At 41.4% G+C, this 26,555-nt stretch overlaps 1 protein-coding gene across 1 annotated transcript in view; it reads right to left on the reverse strand.

Annotated features, from left to right (window-relative positions):
• LOC120788407 (ras-related protein Rab-26-like) overlaps window positions 1-25,523 on the reverse strand; it is a 55,084-nt gene extending 29,561 nt beyond the window's left edge. The window contains exons 1-4 of the mRNA XM_040124205.1: window positions 25,016-25,523; window positions 22,867-22,977; window positions 3,802-3,843; window positions 1,802-1,868 (exon numbers count right to left, since the gene is read on the reverse strand). Of these exons, the coding sequence (XP_039980139.1) occupies window positions 1,802-1,868; window positions 3,802-3,843; window positions 22,867-22,977; window positions 25,016-25,201 (406 nt within the window). The 5' untranslated portion in view covers window positions 25,202-25,523. The remainder of the gene's footprint in view (window positions 1-1,801; window positions 1,869-3,801; window positions 3,844-22,866; window positions 22,978-25,015) is intronic.
• Window positions 25,524-26,555: the final 1,032 nt, after the last annotated feature.

Below are 26,555 nucleotides of genomic sequence, written 5' to 3' on the forward strand. Positions count from 1 at the left end.
CTGTAGCTTTTGTACAGGACTTCAGAGACTTCAAACGCTCACTGACAGTCTGTTGCTGAAGCAGGCGTTTGTTCCATTTAGACAAAGTTGCAGTGAATCACAGTCAGCAACATTTATAGGCTTGGTATCTACATGGGTGGTCAAGTGATGACACAGCTTTTCTGTGCCACTGCAATTAGGCACAAAATTTTTTTTGTTTTTGTTTTTTTTTTTGTTTTTTCATTAATCTGAAACTGTCAAACTTTTCTAAAGGCCAGCCAATAAAGTTCAGATGTTCAGATCCTATCTTATTTCTAATTCTACCTATTTCTAATTAATTTTCTCAGTCCAGCTCTTAGAAGAGAAAGGTGAGAAGGTGATCAGCATTTAAAAAGGTCACATCTCTGATAATTGGGATGTGTGGACAATCTTTTATGTAACACCGTGCTCTGTGGTAAAGGTAGTGAAACTAGCTCAACTCATCCTTTGATATGCTTCATGGTTGTAATGGAAAAATGATTGAAAATCCTGACGCAGAGATGTATAAGGCTGTACTCCAAGGATGCGAGATGTGGTTTTCAGAGGAAGATACGCTCCCGGGTGTCGTGCCTGAAACTGGCCCTGCTAAAAATCCTCCAGGGTCCGCTTCCTTCAGGAGACAGACTCAAATAAATCCTGCTGTTATTAAGCAGGCTGACCGCCACACCATGACATGCATAATGAGGATAATACACAGACACGGATCATTTCCACTCACTAAATCCTGCATGCATGTAGTGGGTCACCCACACACACCGACACACAAGACCTCTCACTGCCTAAGTTCCTTTCCTTTGATCACACAGTGATCCCCAACTTTAGATTAAGATTAAAACATCAAACCAGGTTTTTACATTCTCCATACACAAGTGCCAAAAAAGGAGCAGAGCCACCATTTGTCCCCTCAGAAAAAAAACTACTGCTCTTTCAGTCAATCAAAAGCATTTCATATAAAGCCTTTGAAGCTACGATTTAGTAGCACGTGTGATCTGGGAATATGATAGCATTGTGAGAGAATTTTTGTTACACTCTGGGGTGCACCTGGTCTTGTATATGTCACAGTTCTTGACACTGTTTGTGTTTTACTTTGATTGCGCAAACACAAACTCACTTGGATATTGAAAAAAAAAAAGAGAAAAGATGACTAACCAGACCATAATATGCTTTTTTTTAAAAATTGCTCAAGGTTTTTGCCTCATACACGATATACAAATACACACCCATTGCTGAGGACTTATGATCAACAAAGGGTGCCATGAATGCCTAATGTTTCATCCTTCCATCTCAGGAGAAGAGTTGTAAAACCTCAGCACTTGACAAGATTGCACAGTGGGAGAAAAAAACTCATCTACACCTCAACACTAACACAGCTGTGATTATAACCGGAATAACACTTTATTTTCACGGCAAAGCAATGTGTCCAAACAAAATTCCCTAAGGCACCTTTTCACTATACCTTTATGCTCACTGAGTGCAACGTGTACACTAATCAAACACTGTAATGTGCACCTCCTAAATGATGGATTGGATGGATACACCCAAGCCAAAACAAAACATTTACTTGGTATGCATCAGATGGTAAAATCACAATTAAATGTGTAACTCTAAGCCCATACTGCAGTGAGGCCATCATATGCATATCAGGACGCTAGCCTGAGTATCCTGTCATGTGCCTGATGGGTCGCAACGTAAAATGATAGCTTTTCAACTAAGAAAAAAGGTAAATCTGTGCTACAACAGCCACAAAAGCGTCTTATAGTTTGTATATGTGTGAGTGTCTCACCATGGGCGTCACGGTAGTAGGCATGAGTGACACTGCGGAACCGCTCCTGTCCGGCTGTGTCCCAGATCTGCGGGGAATGAGAAAGGACGGTGATCACTGAACAGAGAGAAGCTTCTGTCTTTTTAATAAGTCTTCTGTTTGTTCTGTCCGTCTGCTGTAGCTCATTGTGAAACCATCCATTCCATATACTCCTGTGATACAGGATACGTCTGGAATCTGGAAACGAGATTTACTACTGAGGAGTCGGCTGTCTTATGAGTTCATCACTGAAAAAGCTCTGTGCCTAAAGCTACATTAATTGATTTTTTTTGGTCACTTGGGGGCAGCGCAGCAAGCTGTAAACAACACTGAAATATAATCGCCATGAGGTTTTTATGGCTAATGTGTAAAGGCTTGCTTATGTATACATCTGGCAGACATCGACCAACATTAGCATTTATTTGGAGTTGCGTTACAGTCAGACTAGTGTCCACCGGACAGCTGCTAAATGCTCCACTGTGTTCATCAGCTAGTCGCCAACTGTGTCGGTCGTCTGTTTGGTAATGTGAATTGGGTTTATCAGAGCGAGAACCAACAGTGAGAGAGAACCAAAACAGTAAAGTTGCAGGTAGTTAAACCCAAACAATGAGCCGAAACATGCTAAAATGGTCTGTAGAGCTGTGGGAAACTGCAGAGTAGGATGATAATTCTCAGTGGGCTCGGATTTGACCCCACATTACACATTGTGATTTTATCTATTTTATCTATCTACTGCAGCTTTAAAAGTACACAGCTCATATACTTGATATGTACAGTATAGTAAAAAAGCCATGAAGTACTAATTAAGCAATGCTTCAGTCATAATTAATAACCTTGCTTTGCTTTTATTTTTTTACATCCTTTTATTCAGCTTTGGTTCCACTGGCAATTACATTTTAACCCGTCCCTAGAGCAGACTTGTAATAAGTTGACTACATCCCTCACTTGGTTTTTGTATAAACAACATTCCCTCTATTTTTTTCAGCATTTTTTCAGGCCCCCCGCCTGTTTGGATACGGACATTATCATTCCCTTTGCATACCTAACCAATTTTCTCTCTCTTCCTCCTCTCTTTGAGACATGCCAGCTTTGATGCCGGCTCTGCCTCCTGATTGCCCCCTGATGCAACCATCCGCCCAGGATCCAAGTGGCAGTAATGAAGAATGGCAATTAAGGGAGGGAAAATAACTCTCTCTCTGTGTTTGTAGGCTACAGGCTGCTCTGCAAACTGACCCCAAATGAATACATCACAGAGCAAAGGCCCTCTCCACCAGCCTCTGTCAACTCCTAATTAAGATGATTCACGTGTTGTATGTTTGACAGAAATATTAAACATACAACAAGGCTGAGTTGTTCTCAGCAGGGGTTCCAGTTCTCAAAATAGTGAATGAAGTGTGGAGAAGGGAAGAAAACTAATGGAAAGTATACGTGGAGGTGGGTAAAACCTAATTATCCTTCTGCAGCTCTATGTGTCCAGATCATTGATTGTGCTCACAAAATAAGGCCACAGAAAGTGTCTTACTTCATCATGTGCTATTAGGCACATGCATCAACTAGCAGCTAGCTTAACTCTGCAATCCATTTGGAAATTCAGGGAAATCTATTATATCAGGTTAAAGCCCTTGAGATGTATCATGCCATTTTCAAGGGGTCCACCTCGAAAACGACTGCCTAGCTCTGTTGTACGTAGCATTTGAAATATGTTGTAATTCCTTTTGAAAGAGAAAATGTGGTCTCAGTGTTGAAATATAATATTTGTTTGTGGTTTCACTCTTGAATGTGTTTATGTTCTTAGGGGCCACCATAAAAATGGGTTTTTATCTTAGAAAACAGTGGAGGTTGGAAACACAGGTGGCTACACTGCTAGAGGGGGTACAGCTTCATTCCTATTTGGCTGACACATTTTTTTATTACATCTATTAAAACAGAAATTTTGCTGAAGCCTGTTTTAAATCATTGTCAGGATAAATTAAAGCTCTTACCTGGAGCTTCACCTTGACTCCATCAATGTTCAGGACTTTATTCTGGAAATAAAAACAAGACATTATAAGTGACAGTGCCTAAATTTAAGCATTTTTTCCAACAAGCAACAACTTTTTCAGTGTATGGAAGAAACAACTTCGGATGTGTGTGTGTGCAAGTGTGTGTCAGTGTGTGTGTGTGTGTGTGTGTGTGTTTGTGGTCAGAAACCTGTCTGAACAGTCTCTTCCTCTCATCTACCCATCACACTCTCCTCTCCTCTCTCTATCAATATTGCATGTCTCCACCTCACTTTCGCCCCTTTTGATGAAGCCTTGCCTCTTTTCTCCAGAGGATTAGCCCATTCTGCCCTCCTCGCCTAACCTCCGTCTCTTCATTCTTAGAGAGACATTCCTCTGATCTCAACTTCAATCTTCTCCACCACACAGCAGAGTGAAGCTCAGTCAAATGGACGTGCAGTTTCCCAGGTCAGAGGTTGACTCTACCTTGAGAGCTGAGTTCACAATGGTTAAACAACCTGCCATCAAATTAACTTCACTTTAAATGATGACAGGAATTGGTTTAAGTTAAAAATATGTTGACTGCAGAGGCGAGCCCTTCACCTCATTGATCAACATCCCTGGAGGAGCAGTACATCGATCTACGATCTACACTCTCCCTCTTTGTGGAAAAATTAGGACTGCAACTAATGATTTTTTTTTATTATCAATTAATCTGCAGACTGTTTTCTTGATTAACTGATTCATCATTTTCTTTTGTAAGAAAATAGTGGAAAATGCCAATTATTATTTCCCTGAGGTAAAGATATTCAGTATTTTTTTAAAATCATAAATAACAAAGAAAAGCTGAAAAACCTCAACTTTGGGGAGCAGGAATCAGAAAAGGATTGATATTTTGCTTGAACCAGACCTAAGAGTCTATAGTCGTGCTAGCAACTCTTTGAGGTTGTACTAAGGCACAACAGTGCTTTGAGCCAAATGCTATCATCAGCATGCTAACATGCTCATAATGAAGAGTCCAGCAATGTGGTGTTTAGCATGGTTTAGTAGCATAATGTTTATCATGTTCACCATCTTAGTTTAGCGTGTTAGCATGCGACCATTTGCTAATTAGCAAACAAACACAAAGTACAGCTGTACCTGACGGGACTCTTATAATTTTGTATTAAAAGTATTTAGTCATAGGCCATAGTACTGGATATATCAAAATTTGGACCTGGTGTTGGTGCTAGGTGAAAAGTTGAAAAGTTACAAGTCATCCTCCGGGGGGACATGAAAGTCTGTATAAAATGTCAGACCAATTCATCCAATAGTTGTCGAAATATGTCACTAAAAGCAAAAAATGCTAACCTCACTAGACTAGAGGAAAAGTCAGGGGATCACCGAAATCAGTAGGATTCATCCTCTGGGCACAATGAATGTATCTACAAAACTTCATGGCAAACCATTAAATAGCTGTGGAGATATTTCAGTCTGGACCAATGCGGCACAGTAAACTGACTGACATCCCTAAAACTAAAAATGATTATCAAAAATAATTCCTGATTAATTTTCTGTTACTGGATTAATAAACTACTTGTCTAAACTCTGGATGAAATTGCTTATAAATTCAATGACTGACCGGAAGGAAAAGAAAAAAAAACTGTGCATATTGAAAATATGTGTGTATCAACATGAAGGAGGAAAGCTTTCCATATCCTTCTTGGACATTCGCATTAACACATCTATTTCAGCACATGCATTCCCATTTTCTATGAGCCAGTGGCTGCTGTGGATAAGAGGAGGTCAAGATGTTCTTCAGCGACCCATATACAGGCCTCCCGATACGACAGTGTGGATTACTTCACGCTAAAAAGCCTCGCCCTTCCATCATCCCCTCTGAGTTGTTCCTGAAAGCCACAGCTGACCCTTTAATTCTCTGATCCCAGAAGAGAAACGGAAGATATTCAACCCTGACAAGATGCTAATCTGCCATCAGAGCATTTAGAAATAGACACAGCCTTTGTTGACGTGTTCGGTTGATTTTTCCTCTTCGTGAGTCACAAAGGAGGAATCTCATACATATTTACGGATAAGTCGACCTGCAAGCTAGTTTGTAAGTGTGCTCTGATAGGAAGCAGAGTCTCAAAAGACTTTGTCCATGTAGTTGTTGTCCCTAAAAACAACCCACAATGTGCTTCATAGGCTTCATAAATATTTAGTGACCCAGAAAAAGAGGCTACTGATCGCACCGTGGAGAGGATTTTGGGTTGTTAGTCTGGCTTGATTACACCAATAATTATGTTGAATTTGTTAAGAGGAAATACTTGAAGCCAGAACAGGAGATAACAACACAGATTTCATAAGCTCTGAGAGTGTGGACTGAGCATGATAAAAACTATCTCAGCATTTTATACAAGTGAGTCTACTCTTGAAGACAGGGAATTAAGGTATTTTAGATTAAAGACTGTCAATCACACTTCCAGCTACAATGTCTCCACTTTACTTTCAAAACTTTCTCAAGCTTCAACATCTTTCAAGCTGACACAGCTCTGCTTTATATAGTTACAGTTTGCTTACAATTTACAAAGGGGTGGCTGAGAAGCTTGCACCACTTTCACGTCAATTTCATTCCCTGAGCTGCAGCCAACATCTTCCAACCAGAAAACATCTTCAAAAACAAACTGCTCTGCTTACCAGCCAGACAGTGGATTTTAGCCACTTTTTCCCACAAAGGTACATGAGTGAGAAGGTTCAGTCGGTACAGAATGACTGTAACGGCACTTCTCAGGGATCATAAATTACAAATGTATGAGGAGCTTTCAGAGGGGCCCATGAAGTGTGAGCCAATAAAACATTAGTGGCAAAGAACAGGAGCATGATGGCCACAAAAAGGATAGGTATGAGAATCAAAATTCGCAGTATTGATGAGAATATTGAGAATGAGGCTATATGGCGCTGTTCTTCAATGTCGAAGGCCTCAACACACATGTCATAAATTAAAGCAGTGGTGGAAATAAACTAAAGAACCTAGAAAAAGGGATATACAGAAAGGCAGGGCTCTCTACTCTGCAGTCAACCCAACGCCTAGCTGTCAGGTTTTCTAAGTCTTGCTGACACAGACATATGTGAGATCTCACACATACTGTACAAAAACATTCAGCCCCTTCCCCCTCCCTGTCTGCTACAGGCAGGCACTTGTTTTATCATCTGGTTTTCAAAGAAGTTGGAAGATGATCGTGATAACAGATTGCCCACTTCACATCAATAAAAAAAAAAAAAAATCCCTCCTCTTTCTTCCCTCCCCCTTTCTCCTTTATCTTACACCAAATTGAATCTCAGGTCAAAGCAGTCTTGTGCAAATTCAAATCTTGGCCGTTTCCTGTAAGAAATGTGTTCTGGTTTTTACAGATATCCGAGAAAGTCCTTGCTTTAGTTAAGTTCAGATCACAATTAACCAACAACTGGTGTACCTCAGTATCAAGTGGACATGCAATTTGATGCCAGTAAATTGAATCAGCCAAAAGAAGACGCTCTCAAATACTTACCAGAGTAATAACTGTAGTTGTATCTACTGCTAGGCCAGTAGCTTACAGCCCGTATGTATGATGTTTAAGGCCATGTGTAGCCTATTATCATCTTAATGTAATTTTTAAGTTACTGTTGTTATAGTCAGACACTGTGTGTGAATTCGAACCTCTATAATGCGGCGTATATGAAGCAGACACCCCCACCTTGTTATTTAAGAGGCTCACTACAGATATTTAATTTTCTATGGGAGATGCTCATTATTAGCACATAACTGTACAAATAGGGCCTCCTCTCCCCTCCTCTCCTGAAGATGCTGGATACAGCCTGGTCAGCATTGTCAAACCACAAGACACTCTTTCACAAATACTTTCAGCTCAGATGCGCTGGATATTCTCCTGGTGACAAAGATAGTACAATAAATCACATTACACCAGACACACAGATAATGCAACCTATAGACACTACGGGATTAATTCAGGGATGGGCTATGCTTGCTGAACCTGCACACTTAGCAGAGAGGCGCTAGCTCATGTGGTAACAATGATTTCGGCTGGTGATAACTGCCTGTTTGCTCAGTTTGTTGGAAAACAGTGACATTGTTCAAATAAATGAATACAGTTACAAATATATCAGATTTTGTATTTGAACCGTGTCCAAGAGTTATGGGAGGATGTGCAGGGTTAAGAGGTAATGTTTACTGCTTGTCAGTCACAGCTCTGACTGAAAAAGCGAAGTCTGCTTCCCCAAAACACTTCTGACTGTGCAGTCAGTGTAAAAGCCAGACCCTTCCTGTTATGGACTTCCTCACTTGGGTGACTTGGTGAAGTAAAAACAGACACTAATTGAAAGAGCAGTGGGCCTCGAGGCCCTTTCAGACCAACAGCTGCACTCCTGCAAAAATACAGGCTTGGTCATTCCTTTCGAGGAGACCACGGCACTGGTGGAGCGCAAGTGCTGCTGCGGAGGACCGAAGCAAAAGTAAAACAAAACAAACAAACAAACAAAAAAAAAAAAAATTGCCGATAGATCTTCTTTGCATTGCAACATCATCTGGCACCACAGAGCATTGGTTAACATCTACGCATATGCAAGAACACAATCCACATAAAGCACTGTGTAGCGTCCACCTTGTAGCATTGTGTAGATTTACTATTTCTGTGGCTTAATTGCGCTCCAGTGTTTAAAGCCTTAAAGTTTGACACCCAGGAGTCCGTTCTAAGAAGCAGGTTTACTGATTTACCTGGATGACTTTGCTGTTTTTACATCAGTCCATGTTTCAGATTAAAAGTCCTTGGGAAAAGACACTGCTTTCTATTTCATCTTTTACCTCTAACCTGTAGCAACACGCTGGGATCCAAACACGCCTTTAGGCAGTACACACACACACACACACACACACACACACACACACACACACACACACACACACACACACACACACACACACACACACACACAAACACACAGCATTTTTTGATGCTTCATCACAGATACATTTTTATGTTGAACACTATAAAGTTAGCCTTGACCTTCTCCGAAGCTCTTCCCCAGGATCTTTACACATACTGGCCTGATACAAATCAAAATGGCAACACAGTATATGGTTGTGTGTTTGTTGTGACAATGTGTGCTGGTGAATAATGTGGCTCCAACATTTCTTGTCTATCCTTCAATTTTCATGAAGCTCTTCAGTTTTCCTCCTCTGCAATTTAGACATGAATGTACGAACACAAACACGAAACACACACACACACACACACACACACACACACACACACACACACACACACACACACACACACACACACACACACACACACACAGTGCATGCACAGCCAATATAAGCATTTCCAAACTGAAAACATCTCTCTCCCCTCTGCCCTCCCTCTCATTTTTCTCCGAGAAGCACTTTATTTATTTTGGTACAGTATCATCACAGACTTCTCCAAAGAATATCTGCCAATGCATATGCTGCTCAGATTTATTACAGTTTTTCTCAACTGCTGTAACCCATTTCCTGAAGTCCTGCCCCTCTTTCTCAACTATACAGTGAGAAAACACACACACACACACACACACACACACACACACACACACACACACACACACACACACACACACACACACACACACATACACACACACTCTGCTATACAAACCTCAAATTTAACAGTTTAACACTCTATCCAAAAATATAATTTCTGCTATCTGAATCAAATGTTGTCGTCAGATTGACAATGAAAGCCATCAGATACAGAGACTAAGCTATTTGTTGTGAGATTGATACAAAGTACTAAAAAACACTGCCATTTCAAAAGCTTTTTTGCTTTGTACTACAAAGTACAAAGCAAAAAATCAGCAAGCTGATGTTTTGGTGAAACACTAGTTCTTGAAAGAAGTCACAAAGCTAACACAAAATACTTATTACACCTAATTTCCTAGTACTGAATTGTAAACAATGAAGAACAGCACATTCAGAGAACTATGATGTCTGCTGGGTCAGGCCACTGATGTCCGACATCCATTCTGATGTCCCCACATGTTCATTACATCCGGAGAACTGAGTTGAATTCAATTCAGTTTGTGATGCCTGTACTGACTGCTAATGTTTACTTAAGGCTACTCAGTGGAGTTATTGACCACTAGTATTGCTATGGAACAGGAAAATACGTTCAGGAAAATACGTTCAACATGACTTCAAGGATACACATAGTGAGTTTTTTGTGAGTAACACTGAATGAAAACATACATTTTGTTTATAGGGAAACTCCGCAGGGCATCTTCAATGTATTAAGGAATTTGAGTTTTGAGTGTAAAACAAAAAGAACAAATCTGCATTCTACTGTAAGTGAAAATGGGTAAATTGCATTTATAGTTTGGGGAAATGACCCTTTTTTTGGTAGCTGATTTAATGGTTTGAGAGCTTTTGTTTATAGTTTTAAAAGAAATTCTCCTCGCTTTCATCTGCTTGTTTATTTATATGAACGTTAACTTTTAGTGCTGCAGCAGTGAAATTAGTCTGTGAGGTGATATTAGAATAAACGACTTAGATATAAAACGAAATTCAACGCAGTAAATTAGAAATAGCACATATAATCTGCTTCATAAGATTAAGTAACAGGATCAGGCTTCAGGTAAGACTCTAATATCGTTATTTTTATTAAAAACAATGTCAAAATCTATATTGGATATCGATATTCACTCCATCCACCTGTTATCCTTCTCTTCAATCTTCTGTATCCTCTAATGAACGGTGTCCGTCTCCCCTTGCTTTATGGCTCTTTATCATCATTGTCTCTCATCAGCTTCATCTTTGAGTGCTCCCATATGCCGAAAATTCACTCCCCACCTCTGTCACGCCATGGTTAAATATTTATAATGCTCCTCAGGGCTCACCTCTCTAGATCCCTGTGACATTAGGGCAGCAGGTGGCAAAGCTGCTTTTCGTTAATTACAAACATCTCCCTGGGCAGAAGCGAACCCCCGACCAGTATATATACACCCAGAAGTTTGCACGTGCATGTGCACACATACATGGACTTGGACAGTCATTGAGGCATAGCTGAATACTTGACAGATTTTAAATTAGTAAGGGTTGGGCCCAGCTCGCCCCTAATTATAGAACTACACACAACAGTACATATAGTACATGTATAGAGTTCCTGTTTTTCTTTGTCCAACTCTGCCGCTGCCTCTCATTTTAGGGTCCCGTTTCATCTTAATTCAATTGATTTTTCAAGCAGAAAAAAAATTACTGCCACTTGCTGGCATGATGTCACTTGGCACTTTAATTGCACCCACTCAGAGAAGGCAGGCGGGCAGACAGGCTGGCAGGCAGGAGTGTGGATAAATGAGAAATCAGTCAGCCATCCTTTCACTGACTATACAAAAAAAAAAAACGTATAGAAGCTGGAAACAAGTGAAAGAGAGATGCATAAAAACCATCAGATGCAGGTGAGGGGCTGGGCGGAGCGTAACAGGGCAAGGAGATGGAGGGGTGGGAGGATCGGAGCGGTTGGCTTTCGGGTCTCATGCTAGCATGATCTTGATTTCCAGAACTTGCATTTTATAAAGTGGAGTCACATTTTCTGCTCCTCAGTGACGGTTTTGACCTGGACCAGAGGAACATAAATGCTAAGGGTCAGAGGATGTGATTCAGTCTATTTCCTGTATTAGCTATAAACTCAACATGCAGTGTTTAAATCATGGTTAGATAAGGATAGTTTACTGTATTTAAGACATTCAGTTCTTTAAACCCCTAAAATCTTTGCATTTTAAAAACTTACGTAAAGACTACAGGCACATTCTCTACAAGCAAATACAGAAATATTTAGTCACACCTCTTCCCTCTGCAACAGAAAACTCATGTCTATAATAAATGAAGTAATGGATCAGTGGCCCAGCCTTCTATCAATGATGGGAGGGACTCAAAACCATCAACTCCATGAGCGTCCTTCAACTTGTCAAAGCAACAAGAGTGACCGCTTCGCTTCTGTCACCAGCTTGAGTCAACTCATGCTGATCTACAGTGTCACTTAAAAAGTAAATCTGCACAATAGACTGTTTTTTTGCACAAGAGGGAAAATCACCCACTGGGTGTTCAACAATACTATGCAAATGCACACATTCCAAACTGCATTTTAGTTGAGCATCCAAGTGAGTAGCGGTAATTACGCGGTGACTAATATCCACTTGTTGCATGAGTCACGCTCTCAAAAACACGCTGTTCGAAGATGATGACCTCACGTTGCTCTGAACAAAGAGATTTTCAACTATTAGACAGACACTTCAAAATGCAGTGTATTTATAATGTGCTCTAAAAAGTCTCTCGCTATGACGTTTTTGCACTGACTTTGTGCATAAGTTTGTGCAGCTATCCTTGTTAGGACGTCGTGTTGACTTCCATTCATTGTGGACAGCCTAACCCTAAGCTCAACATAACCTCAATTCCCACCTCATCCCTAAACGGAAAAGGTCCCGAAGAGGTAACAAAATGCGTCCACTCACACACACACACACACACACACACACACACACACACACACACACACACACACACACACACACACACACACACACACACACACACACACACACACACACATGTTGAGTCTTTTCCAGTCAAAGGTGAAGGAAGATTGAAAGTGATTCATATCAATCTTGTCCTCATTTAATCTATTTCAGTGCCTTTGCTGGGGATGGACTAGTTCCTGAGTCAATGGTGCAAAGGATGATGGCTCACTCAGACTACATGAGTGTGTTTTTGTATGCATGTGCACGGTGTGTGTGTGTGTCCGAGTTGTGTCTGGTGAGTTCCACATTAGGGCTGCAACTAACAACTATTTTACAGTTAATCATTTACAGTTCTTGATTAATTGATTAATAATCTGTTCTATAAAACATCAGAAAGGAGGGGCAGAGATCACAAAAAGTAAAAGTTATTATAATGCAGAATTCTCCTCTGTCAGGGTTATATTATTCTATTTTATAACCTTGGAATATTATTAGTGATGCATTAATGTACAAGTATCATTTTAATGTTGTCGCTGGTAACTATTTTATACGGTTGGATAGTTTCATCTGTAACAATTCATAATATTTTTTATAAACTAATGGTCATGTTTTTTTTATGTAAAATCTTAAATCTGCAATGTAACTAATAACTATGCAGTAGCTGCCAGGTAAATAACATGGAGTCAAAAGTGCAATATATTCTCCTGACTTGTAGTGGAGTCTGAGTACTAAGTAGTATAAAATGGAAATACTGAAGTAAAGTACCTCAAAACTGTAGCTATTTAAGTACCGTGCTTTAGTAAATGTACTTAGTTACTTTCCACCACTGCTATTTAAAATAATGTAAAACCAAGAGCAAATTCTCACATTTGGGAACGTGGAACAATCAATTGTTTGGCCTTTTTAACAGATTCATCGTTTACTAATGTTTCAAGGAAAAATAGTTGCAGATAAATTTTCTTTTGACCATTTAATTGATGAATCGACTAATCATTGCAGCTCTATTCCACACAAGAACACATCAGTTCAGTTAACAGTCTGTGCTCAGTTATCAGCTTGTTTCTCTTTTGCAGCTTATTTAAAAAAAAAAAAAAAATCCTTTTTCTCACTGCATTCATGTTATATTGTTTTATATCATTGACAGTCATTAAATGTGCCGCTGAATGTGAGCCTGGACGGAAGTGAACCACACCAGTATCTCACTTCATGATTTAAAACAAGCTAGACAGACAGTCATCCCCAATCAATAGTCTAATGATAGAGAGATTCATTTTTCACAAGAGACTTTGAATATTTCATGTCCTTATCTTGCCTAGCAAATATACACACAGTCTCTTGAGCCACAGCCAGTTCCTTTTGAACTTTAACACACATATATTCTCTCCAAGTGTGATTTCACAAGACCCTCATCAAAATGAAATAACGTCACCTTCTCTTTCTCAACCTCTGTCTGACTGTGGGATTCAGCTGAGATCAGTGAATTGACTATCGAGCACATTTTCAGCCCATTTAGCTCCTAAGCTGTTATCAATGCTATGGCCCACACGATGTGGGCTCAGTCTTCCAGTGCAACAATGAAACACTGTTTACCGGGAGGTTGACAAAACCACAGATAGATTACAACCTTCGTGATGAATTGCGTGTCTAGTTGGGATGATTCGCTCGGCATTATGGAGGTCAAAGGTCGGGCAAGAAATCAATTTTTACAGCTTCAATTTCAGGTGGTTGGACAAAAGACATCAACAATCTCAGAGCAATATGGAGATAGGGCATCGAACATGGACATTTGTTTTGGAACATAAAATACATCACTTCTTTTGTAGGTTTTCCAAAGGAAATTGTGTTCAACAGAAAATGTAAAAGCCTTTTTTGAACTGGGTAATAAAGCCCTACCGACAACAGATTTTAGAGATGCATACAGGTATTGATATCTATTTTAACCATACACTGTCAATTTATTTTAAGCACATACTTAGTGGCGAACATCTACTCTGATACTGATATATCTCAGAGCTGCAACAGTTAGCTGATTAATTGATCGGTTGATTTGAAAGAATATTAATATGTAAGTGTTTTGATAATGGATTAATCATTTTAGTCTTTTTTTAAACAAAAATGCCAAACATTCTCTGGTTTCAGCTTCTCAAATGAGGGGATTTTTATTTCTGATTTACTCCAATTAACTTGCATCTCCTTAGGGTTTGGACTGTTGGTTGGACAAGACAAGGAATTTGAAGTTGTCACCAAGGACTCTGAGAAAATGGGATGATATTTTTCATTTATAGACAAGCGCTTAATTGATGAAAATAATCAGCACCTGCAGTCCTAATAAAGCTGCGATGAGCTAAAATGCAGCAATAATATTACTAGAGTGTAATATCAACTGCAGAGCCATATTTACATGGAGCAAATGGAAAATTCACAGTCACTCCAATGTCATTATGCAAGGGAGTCTAGGTATCTTATCCGTCTCAACTGTAGCAATGGATCCAAGCAAACACATGGCTAAATCAAAATGTCAAGTAACTGAGCTACGTGGAGAGAGCCTGCAAGCTTCTTCCATGTATATCATCTATCCTTGAAGGTGACTGGGTTAATCATTATAGCACGAAATATGCAGGAATATTCTGAACACCTTCATCTCCTCACTATATTTCCAAAGGAAAGGTTTACAACTGATTTGGCCCCTCTGTGACTCTGTTAAACCTTCCTGCCACCTCTTCACTGCTGCCACTGTCTCCTGTCCTGGCTCTCTGGTCTGGCAGGTGGAACGCACCCGTCCTCACTGCCATGTGAATGCGCACACACATTCATCAAGACAATCCTGAGCATTGCCTGTATAATAGGACTATGCTTGTTTGAATGATTCAATAGTCTATTCTGTTCAGAGATAGATAAATGGATAAATGACAAATTAGTCACTGATGATGGCTGATGCAACAAACTGCTTTGGGCAGTTCAACCTAACAATGGCGGTTCTTAGACACATATGCAACTATGTTTCTGTAGCTGTTACATCAGCTATAGTGTAGAAATAAATGGAGATTCATTTCTCATTACTATACAAAAATACAAAATATGTGAAGTCAGAGCAGATGCTTTCGTTTTTGTACAAGGAAATCCACTGATCAGCATTGTTTGGCTTTGAACCTGGTTAATTAGGATGAATGAGCATGTTTCCCATGTTGCATTACCCCAATGTAGCGGAGGGTGATGGTCGATGATTTGTACATTTATACATTTATTTTTAATACATCTTCCAGACTCATAGTTGCCAAGCTCTCAAATGCAAGAGCAGAGTGCTGACATGCGCCCCCACTTCAAGTTATCTTAAAATCAGACGACTGAAATGTTGAGTGAAAATTTTGCAGTTGCCTGATTCATAGCCCCCACCCCCACACACATACTAAGTACACCCAAAAATAACATCAGAGAGCAGTGAAATCTGAATCAATGGAGCTGCCTGTTATGTGTGGAACTCCTGTTCTGTGCTTAAAAATGGAAACTTGATTTTACATGCCCCAGCTCCATCAACGAGGCGTGAAACTTCTGGTCCGACTTGTGACACACAGGGGTCAGAGTGTAAATGGGAACCTGAAGGCTGACCTCTCTGGGCAAGCACAGAGCCATGCTACTAGCATGGTGAAAAACAACAAACTTCACCCCCGCCTGAGACTGATGTGTGAAACATAGCTGCCGGTTTTCAGGTTTTCTCCTGCCAGCCATTACTCAGGGATACACCCAAAATCTGTCCACTGTAGCTGCAGCTCACAAAGAAACCTTCCCTAATGTAGCACTGCAAAGGTATATCATTAAGATAAAGGTTTTGCGTATGATACAGACTACAACCGGGGTGAGATGAATAAGTATGCAAGGTGTGATCCATGTCTCTTAAAACTGTCAGGGACATTTTATGGCGCACTCCTAGACAGAGTGATGTAAGTAAATCATTGGAGAAGGGAGGCAGAGTGTGTTGTTTCATCTGTACTGGGCTGGCCCATGGTAACTAACTTCATCCCCAGAATGTAACACATAATAATATCCATTTATCCTCAGGGGACAAATTGTCTGTGATTAGCCCTTTTGGAAATGTTTAATATTGTGGTGAACATCAACACCAACATGTTAATATGAGTTAAGCTATCGCACATTTTGTTCAGCCTTCAGGCAGAAGCAGGGGAGGAACTGTTACTGAGGTCAGAGGTTGTCATGCATCTCAGAGAGGGTGTCAATGTAAATTCAATCAATCCATCCAATAGTTGTCGCAACAATTGACTCAAAACCACAAATGTCACCCTCATGGTGGCCCTAGAGGAAAGGCCAGGGGATCAATGAAGCCCTCGGGTACATCGTCTTTTCAAAAGTTTGTGCCAAAACATCCTGCAAATGTTGTGATTTTTCACATGACAAGTGAAAACTTTGACCTACTGGTGGAGCTAGAGGAAAGGTCAAGGGATCACCAGAGTCGGTAGGATTGATCCTCTGGGGCCCATGAATGTCTGTACAATTTCATGGCTATCCATCCAAGATTTGTTGAGATATTTCAGTCTGGACCAAAACAGTTGACTGACACTGCCATTCCTTGACACTAATTAGCCGAACGTTTGATGATTCATCCTCACAGGAATAATTCAAGATCTGTCTTCCTAAGTCAAGCGAGCAATGTTGTTTTAGGGTGCTGGGAGGTGAAGCTTGTGGTTGCATAAGAGGTCTGTCGCTCGGGGCGCAGTAGCCGTAGCTGACAGCTGGGTGCAGCTCCCTTGTCTGTCAGTAGAGGTGAGAAGTGCTGCTCTTCTCCCCACCACTGCAATTACATCAGCTGTCATGGGGGGAGGTAGACTGCTAGGAGGAAAAGATGAGAAGAGGTTGTTTTTCTGCCACACTGGAAATAAGAGGAATGCTGTTGGAATATTATTGTTAATTGGCTTCCCCCTGAGCATCTTTGCTTTTCTGCTTCTCCCTGGAATTAATTCCTCCCCTATTTTCCTTCTTTATCTTTCTCCCCTTCTCAATGGTCCTCTCAAAGAAATTCCTTTTGAGGCTTTGTTTCCATACGAAGACATTTTGACTTCAGTTATGGAAACAGAATCCTCTCTCAAGCTGACAATAGTGTTTTTCAGTAAGTAACATTTGAGACTCATCATGTTCACGGTTAAAGATAAATGATCCACCTTCCCCGCCGGTATGTGTAACTGTGGGATTTAGTTGAAAATGAGGAAAAAAGTTGCCTTCTGGCTACAACATTTAAAAGAATAAACAACTCATCACACATTATTTTTAGCGAGAATATGCCAAATGCCAAACAGCACGCCAGGGAGGAGAGTGACAGCAGAATGAAGCAAATTTAAAGTATGATGGATGTGGACAATTACAGTATGGAAAATGGATACTGGGCCATCAGTGTGTAACTGGAGCAGATTGAGACAGACAGCAGTTTGGTACCAGATTGGTAGACTTGGTAGCCTTATACGCCATACAGGCATTTTGCGGAGCTCCAGTCTGGAGGAAGTGTTCAGCAGCAGGGACAGCTCCCACCATAGACTGTTCTGTTGTTGTTTGTCCACCTATGGAAGGTTTGGATTCTTTTTTTTCTTTTTTTTTGGTTTAAAAGGAAAAAGTACTGAATTATCTTAATTTGACCAAGGTAAATGCTTTTTTCCGCCTGAAATATGAGGCTGAAGTATGGCATAGTACACACATACAGTTTATGCACATATATTCCTCAATGGATAAGCCGGACGATATTTCGTTTATGTTAACAAATCCCATCAAAAATCCAAAACCAGCATACAACTGATCCCACCCATAGGCATTGCTTGTATGTCCAAAGCCTGACAGAGCTTATTCCTTTGTGGAATAAGCTCTGTCAGTAGAGCATCAGTGGAGCCATAGAGCTCCGCTGATCAAAAACTATTAACAACGCATAAATGAGGCACACAGTTGCAATGGGTGACATGTTTGTTAATTACAAATATTTTGAATAGTTTGTTCCGTGTTACTCACACTGTCCTGATGCTGTAAATACTCACTAGAGCACCAAATGTGTATTAATCAATAGCTGACAATAGCCACCAAACAAAAGCATTATTTACCCCAGTCTGAGTAATTAGTGCTAAAAGACTACATTGTCCAGTCATCTTCAAAAACTTCTTAGCCTTAAAAAAAAGAAAAAAAAGAAACTAATACATTTGTGACCCAATTTTAAAGATTTACAGTTTATCTTCAATATGAATGGGCCTGAGTGCCACAGACGGGGTGGTGAAGTTGGAAAGTGTTGAGAGAATGACTCATTCATTGTTTTCGTGCTTTCATGGGATTTGTTGAAAGAAGGAAAAATATTGAATAACACCATCACCACCATAATTATGCCATCAAAGAACGCCTTTACAGCTCCATCTTCGTCTCAGACTATTGCGAAAACTAATGAATGTAAAATGACCGTGTCTAACTACTGTCTGATACCAACACAAAGCTTGAATAAGTACACTTTATGTCTTCATTCTTACTTTATTCCGCAACTGCGGAGTAGTTTTGATGTTTTTTAATAGATATAAATGTCAAATTCAATTTTAGAGATACTTCTGATTCATTTTATGAAAGAGACTATAGCTGTCGTCCACAGAAATGGCATAAACCCAGCCTTGTATTCCTTTGAGCTGGAAGTAAAAGTGACAAAGGGAGATTAGATGAGTTAAAGTATGGAGAGAAATGGAGAAATGAGAGAAGAAAATGTCCTCAGGACATTTATGTGTCATGTGATTTTATGTTTTGTGTTTCTATGCATGTTGCAAATCTGTATTTCACCCAAACATAACATGTATAGGTGAAATACTACAGGATGAAGAACACATCAACATGTACACCTAGCTCATGCCTTTCACATACAGCTTACGGCCTCCTGAAAATCACCGCTCAAATCACTGCAATCTGCTGAACGCCAATCACTTGCCCATTGGTTAGGATCTGTATTACCATGGCAACAGTTGACCTGGTATTCTCCTTAATTTCTAAAGCCATACCTGTTTTGGGCAAAAACGTAATTTAAAAAGAAAAAAACAAACTTTTATGCAAGTCAAGTATTTCTTTTTTTAATCTGGAAAGGGTATCCAATAAAATGAGAACATTTTTACTGTTATGACAACTGACCTTAAAGAAAAACTCCACCGATTTTACACATCAAAGTCTGTTCACAGCTCCTGGGGAGTGCTGCTGCATATGTGGAAAAAGCTGTATAGAGCCTTCCGTGGCTTCAGAGGGAGCTACGTAAAAATCTAACAAATGTCCTTAAATCATTAAACTTTTAAAGCAGTGCATTTTAGTTACGTGTTTTAATAATCCCTTGAATATGCAACAGAGTTTCTGTGAACTCACATGATAAAAAAAAAAAGCAAAACAAAAAACAGTGCTGCTTCATCTCTTTTCTTGTAAGAATGAGTCAGAGAAGTACACATATATTATAATGATAAGACCACACAGTAACTAAACAATAAGCAGTGCCTCAATGTATGATTCACTAAGGAGTTAGAAAAATGAAATCATATTAAAGTAACCTGATTTTGTATATATGGCATTACCATAAACGAAAAGATCATATAGAATCAGCTGTTTCCTGTTAGTGTTTAGCAGTAATTATACGTCAGAGCAGGATTGAAAAATATACTTTAAGAAGGTGAGTTATTCATGGAATTAACATGATTAGATACACTCATGTCTGTCTTTGCGTATGAATTTATTGCCCTTTACAAGGAGATTTATATAATCGAATGCAATGGTAGCTTTATTTCCTATTCTGGCTCCCTGTATCTTAAGCCTAACAAGGCACCAGTGCAGCTCAGTAATCCTGAGAAAATGCAGAGGTTTAAATGAGATAAGACTACAATAAACAAGAGGGGGAAGAAAACATAGCAACTCGCTGCAGCTTTGAAGCGGGAACCGGATCAAATCCCTGTACGAGGCAAATTGCTTTTCTTTCCCACTAACTAAAAAGGGATCAAAACTGTTCCTAAAAATAACGATTACTCCCTGTCTCTTTGTGTCTCTGTGTATCCTCCATGGGAACACAAACACCGAGGACCTTCATGTTTTCCTACTCAAGAAAGTTTGGTCTCTCAACTTCTCAAACAAACACACTGTTTACACAATTTGTGCAGTTGCATAAAAGGTTAACTTTACATGTATGTATGCGTACACTCTATTAAGTCCTTTTCTAAGAGTGTGGTCATGATAATTTGGTTCATTCTGTACTGTGTACTGTACTGTGTACTCTGTACAAGTACTTCTGACCATTGTGAGTTTTGTGCTAAAATGTACAATAAGAAAAATGAAAGACTAATACGGAAAAAAATGCCATTTACTCCATATACTAATTAACAGATCTAAAAATGCCACATCATTCGTGACCTACACTGTGACTCAAGAAGGATCCTCATGAATTCTGGGAGGTCTATTTCACTTGTACCGAAAAACTGAACCATTTAAAAAGAAAGCCGGCAGAAGAGAATGCAAGCCTTGAGGATGGTAATGAAATTACTCATGTCGCAAAGCTCTGTGCCACACTGCAATTAAATAATAAGTCAATTTGAGCACTAAACTTTATGACTTTTGTGCTTTTTCCTCAATTAGAAGTAAATGCAGCAGACAGAGACAGCAGATGAAGCGCTCTGCTTTGGTTAGATATGCCTAAATGTACAACAGACACTCTGTTATAAGGGATGTTACATAAGTAAATAAATCAACTGCTCATCCACCCACAAGCTCATCCAACCCACACACAGGGATATAGAATGGTTGGATACTTTGGTTAAACACACACACACAGAGGCAGCCCATGTGAGTATGCTTCCCATGGGTATAAAGGATCTAATGTTGCACTTAGACTTTATGTAATGGTGTTAACTTTCAGAACTTTAAAAATAAGTAAATTTACCATGACAGGCGGAAGAGCAAGTCAAGGTAAACTTACATGTACGGTTTCCATCGTGCTGAGAAAGATCGTTGGAAGGAAAAAGGCAGCCAACTTAAAGTGATGAGGCAGGGTGAGCAGTAAAATGCATCCTTTTAATGTGTGACTGGCTCTGTACACTGCTCATCACTCTTCACTGTAAATGTGTCGGCTTAAGATTGACTTCACCCATCCGCATCAACTATTGACATTTCTATTATGGCAAAACAAAAAAAACAAAAAAAACCCTTAAACACAGGATACAACAAAACGACACTCAATGATATTCCAAAATGATCTGAGAAGGGAAGGTAAAGGGAAATAGCACAGATTTTACACATCAAAGTCTGTTTGCAGGTGTTGCATATGTGAGAAAAGTCGTATGAAATCTTTCGCGGCTCCAGAGGGAGTCTGATAAACTGCCTCAAGCGATGTCATGCAAGACGGCATTGGCTGGGTCTGAAGACTGCGAGTTTGAAAACGAAGAAAAATCTGGGGGTGTCGAGTTCGTAAGAAGCGAGCTTACCGGACCTCTGTAGCCTGCCCCTCATCTCTGCTTGAGGCCAGCGACACGGGGCTGCATTAACTGCTACTAGCCTACCACACCTGAATCTATGGCCCCACTGTCGGCGGGTGAGTTGCCCTGTGGGTACTGTAGGGGCCAGGTTTTGAGAATAAATCATATGAAATAGGCGATATCTCTGGTTCTTCTGCATCGATTTTGATACCTGTTTTAAAGTGTTCATTGTGAGTCCCACTTTGTCACAGGAATACAATGCTAAATTTCTTCAGTGCTCTTAAACCCTCTCAGATGCAGTGCCAACAAGAACTGAGCTCTTCACCTTCACAAAAGTAGACTTTTCTACAGGGCTCTTGTATTAGACCATACTATATTACAAAATATATCTGATAAGACAGATAAATACATTAACTACAGTACAATGGTGTTTGTGTGTGTGTTTATGTGTGTGTGTGTGCGCTCGCATGCACACATGCCAGTGAGTGTGAGGGGATTTAACTTATTTTAAGCTGATAATGAGTGAGAGAAAAGCAAATTGGCTACTAGATGAAACTGCCCAGATAAGGCCTGCTGCTGATTAAAAGGACCAGTTCAGTAAACCGCCAGGACCTGGACTGGCCCTGAGCATGAGGTCACTGTAGAGCTGGAAGGAGGTAACGGTCTCTCCCTGCTGCCCTGGGTCTTAGTGGCCCCCCCTTGTCTGCCTATCCCCGACAGACACACCTGAGTGTGATCATTGAAAAAGACGGACACATTTTTTTTTTCCTTGCTGCCCATGTGAGACGAGAAAAAACTGGCACATGAGACACACTGTTATCACCCAGGGAGTCAAAAAAACGAAAGCATGTCAAACTAATTAAAGAAATCAATATCATATCTTGTGGGACTTCTAACGCAGGAAATACTCATAGCCGTGGGGAATAAAAGACACTGAATATCTTTTAAAAAATCCCACTAGCACTTTTGGCCCCATTTTACAAAAGGTACTAAACGTGAAAGTCTCTATGCGCGTGCACGTATATGGGGGATTTGTCTGTTCGTGCATGTTTGTTTTTTTTGTTCCAATGATTTAAGTGCCGCTCACCCTGAAGTCAATTCCCACCGTGGAGATGAAGCTGCCAGCCAGGAACGCTCCGTCTTTAAAACGGACCAGCAGACAGGTTTTCCCCACACCAGAGTCTCCAACCAGCATCACCTGTTCCGAAAAACCGAGAGGGAAAAACTCAGCCGGGAATGACCTGGAAGGCTAAAGAAAGAAGCACAAAAAGTGCACAACCAGAGGTATAAGGGATAAATCTTCAGACTGTGTCAGACAACACTGAAATAACTAGCAAAGAATAAAAAATGAACAAGAGGGAGCTTTGACTCATTTGTTTAATTTTATAAGAACTGTCTGATTGTTTGTCCTCAGAACATTTGAATCATTCAGCTAAATCCTCCCTGGTATTTTGGTTCTTGGCCAGTGAAGAGGGCGTACATGAACGAGTGTGGGACTGCTCTTTGCGGCCACCAGTGGATGTGTCTGTAGATCCTGTTCGTGCGCGCGTGTGGCTCTGTGTTTGCACATCCGTGCATTTCTCTTTTTATTCTGAACCGTGATGAGGTCAAAGGTTTGATGCGTTTACGGTCATCTGGTTAGCCGAGGGAGTGTGGGTCCTAGACCATGGAAAGCAGAGAGGAAGCAGAGAGGGGGGGGGTTGAAAGACAGAGGAGGAAGAACGAAGCGATGTGTGGTAGCAGGTACAAAATGTGGCAAAGGGTAAAATGTCTGAGGATCCCACCCTCTGTCTCTTTGTGTTCCCTATTTCTCCTTTAAATATTTCTTGCTTATTTCAGCATCTGTTTTTTCCTTCTCTTCACTTGTCTTCTCGTCTCTTATGCCCTCCCCTTTACACAGCGCTGCATGGCGCCTCCTCCCGCACGATGCAGGAGAAGGGACCTGGTCTTTCCCTGCCCCTTAAAATGAAATCATCCTCTTCAGTGAAGAATAATGACATTACAGAGAAAAACAGTATACGATGAAATATGGCACAATGGGCCACACATGACATGCTCTTCTCTGCACTACAGAAAGAGGGATAGAGTACAGGTCACATTATGCAAAGCTGCAACTGTAAAAAAACAAAAACAAAAACAAAAAACCCTTTGAAAGCTACAGATGCAATTTTGATTCAGACTTGCACATAAATTAAAGGAAATATTACTGGAATTCTGCCTCAAACTGTATGATTCTTGTCAGATTGCTTAATTAAGTGTAAGAACAGTGGGTATATGGTCAATATTTAAGGACAGACAGGTCAGTGTAGATCACAGTGTATGGGTTGCCGAGCCCAAATGGAAACTGGAGAATAAACTTTGTTTTTTTTTACTTCAATTGTTAATTTATCAGCTGCAAGCATGGTGTATAAAGGCCGAGATGGTGGTCCTTGCATCTAACAAATAACAAATAATTCAACCAGAATATCCACAGTTCAGGGAGTGGAGTGGCTTGGATAGATCATCCACTTCCATTGTTCTGCAAAAAGAGCAACACAAAGCCATCATTGCACTTGCATCAAACAGCTGCTTCAAATACACGGAGTAGGTGGCACAAGTCCCTTGAAGCCACGCTGGGAGCACGCACTGAGAATCTGTGGGTGGGTGGCGGTGAAGTGACGGCTCTCCGCTCACTCGAGCGCTCACGTCTTGGTCGGGTAAATCACACCAGCCAGTGCTCACTGCAACGGCGAACCCAGTAAAACCAGCGCTGCTCCGACCGGTTGCACAGCACGAGCAGACGATGCGTTGGTGGCGGTGTGCACCTTTCCAGGTTTATCGCTCGCGTGTTGACACAGCTGGTGTCAGGGGCGCGCGGCTGTTTAATGAATTAAAGGTCGGTTGTAAAACCGAAGACAGGGGGGCTGAGCAGGGGGAGCAAACACTGGCAAAGAATAAAGTGGAGCACAAGCAGGTTCACGGTGTGTATTCCTCGTCTCTACCGACTCGTCCCGCAGCTAAACAAGAGCCCAAAAAGTGCCTGCCATGATTTGGCGCGGCGGCTTATTTACTCTGTGGTTAGTTTGTTGTGACCTCTGTGGCGCTGGCCGTCAATTTGGCACCGCGCCCCTTTTCCTCTCCGTGACATTTTAGCCAAAAACGATCCGATAAAGCCCACTTTTTTTTTTTTTTTTTTTGGGTGAGTTGCCGTTTGTTGTCGTGCGCTCGCTGGGCCACGACAGCAGCAGGCATCTTACCTTGAAAGCGATGTCATAAAACTCGCTGCTGTTGCTGACGGAGGGTCTGCTGGGGTGGACCACGCTGTTCATCTGAACGATGCCCGGGCTGCCCCTCGCAGCTCTCCCGGTCCCTCTGCCGGCGGGGCTGCCTGCGGACGGGCTGCTGGTTGCGGCTTTGCCTCGGGCAGCCTTCTTGCGAGACATTTCCTCGAGATCGCGAAAGTGTCTCCGTGAATCTCAGCTGAAGCGGAGCCGAGCCCCCGGCACCAGGTGGGACCGAAAAGTTGCAGCGGCGAGCGAGTTAAAAGAGCGAATCCTTGCACCCGCGCGCCGATCGCATGTTCCTCGGCGCCTCTCTACTCAAAGTAGGAGCGCGATTTCCCCCCGACACGCAAAACGCTCTCGCTTCCGCCGCGGTTGAGCCGCTTCCTGCTCCCCACAGCGTGCTCGTTTCAGGACCAGCAGTTGGACGCGATGTGGCAGAGAACAACTCCACCTCGGGCGCGAAAAAACAAGCCCCGAGGGCGCCTCCTTAACACGAGCCCCCCCCCCTCCTCCCAACCCAATCGATGTAACCCAGAGAAACTTTTAAGGGTGAAACGCGGGCGGCCGCCGTACACCACGTGACGCGACGCTATCCGTTGCACCTGCCGCGTGGGACCCCGTGTGTTGGGGTCGGACCAGCGCTGGTGGCTATGAGAGCGGCGGAGGGCACGGGGCGCTCTCCGTGGTGCTGAACCTCTGCTGCATTTGTACAAGTACCGTATGGCTCAGACCCCCCCCCCCCCCGAAACCAAAGTTTTGCACCGAAATTGCAGTCCTCGCGGCGGGTGCAGCGCTTCACGTGGTTATGTCATTACCGTTGCGGAGTCAAATGGAGTTTTTCTTCCGCCTCCCGCTCGGGAATATTTCGACACTTCACTCTCGGGATATGGTCTTGCAATAATCCGGATTATGGAATTAAGACGGGGTCGTCTAAACCTTCAAAATAAGGTGCACGCCCTGCACGGCAAAAACAAACAGACAAAAAAAAACTGTGTATATAGAGCAACCTGTCTTTCAATAAGGCACTCATGCTTTCTGTAGTATATCAATCTTTTCAGGTCAATATGAGAATATTTTAATTGATTTTTATGGTGCATTGCCATATAATCGCTATTCTTGTGCACACGACCTATTTTGTTTTTGCTATCTCGGGTTATCTTATGCATGTGTGATGTGTAGCTGGAGGCCAGGACTAATTAGAAGAAGAAGAAAAAAAAAAAAGTCAACTTCGAACATAATAGGAATAATACGACGTGAAATCCATCGATTCCGTTGCACGAGAAGCCAAGCTAATAGCCGGTGAGGCTCACAGGTCAAGACCGATCGGAGTCCGGCTCTATAGGCAGGAGCCTTTGGTTTTTTTTTTATAGCGTGGAGAAAACTCGCCCAAATGCGGGCGACAGCTCCCGGCCACCTGTGGAACGCACGCGAGGTGCGATTGCAAGCATGCACCGCAAGAGGGCGATGCGGGCACGTCAAATAATAAGTCACAGGTAAAACGGGCTCGAGCAGA

Source organism: Xiphias gladius, chromosome 3 (genome assembly GCF_016859285.1).
Source record: "Xiphias gladius isolate SHS-SW01 ecotype Sanya breed wild chromosome 3, ASM1685928v1, whole genome shotgun sequence".
In the NCBI taxonomy this organism is placed as follows: Eukaryota; Metazoa; Chordata; class Actinopteri; order Istiophoriformes; family Xiphiidae; genus Xiphias; species Xiphias gladius.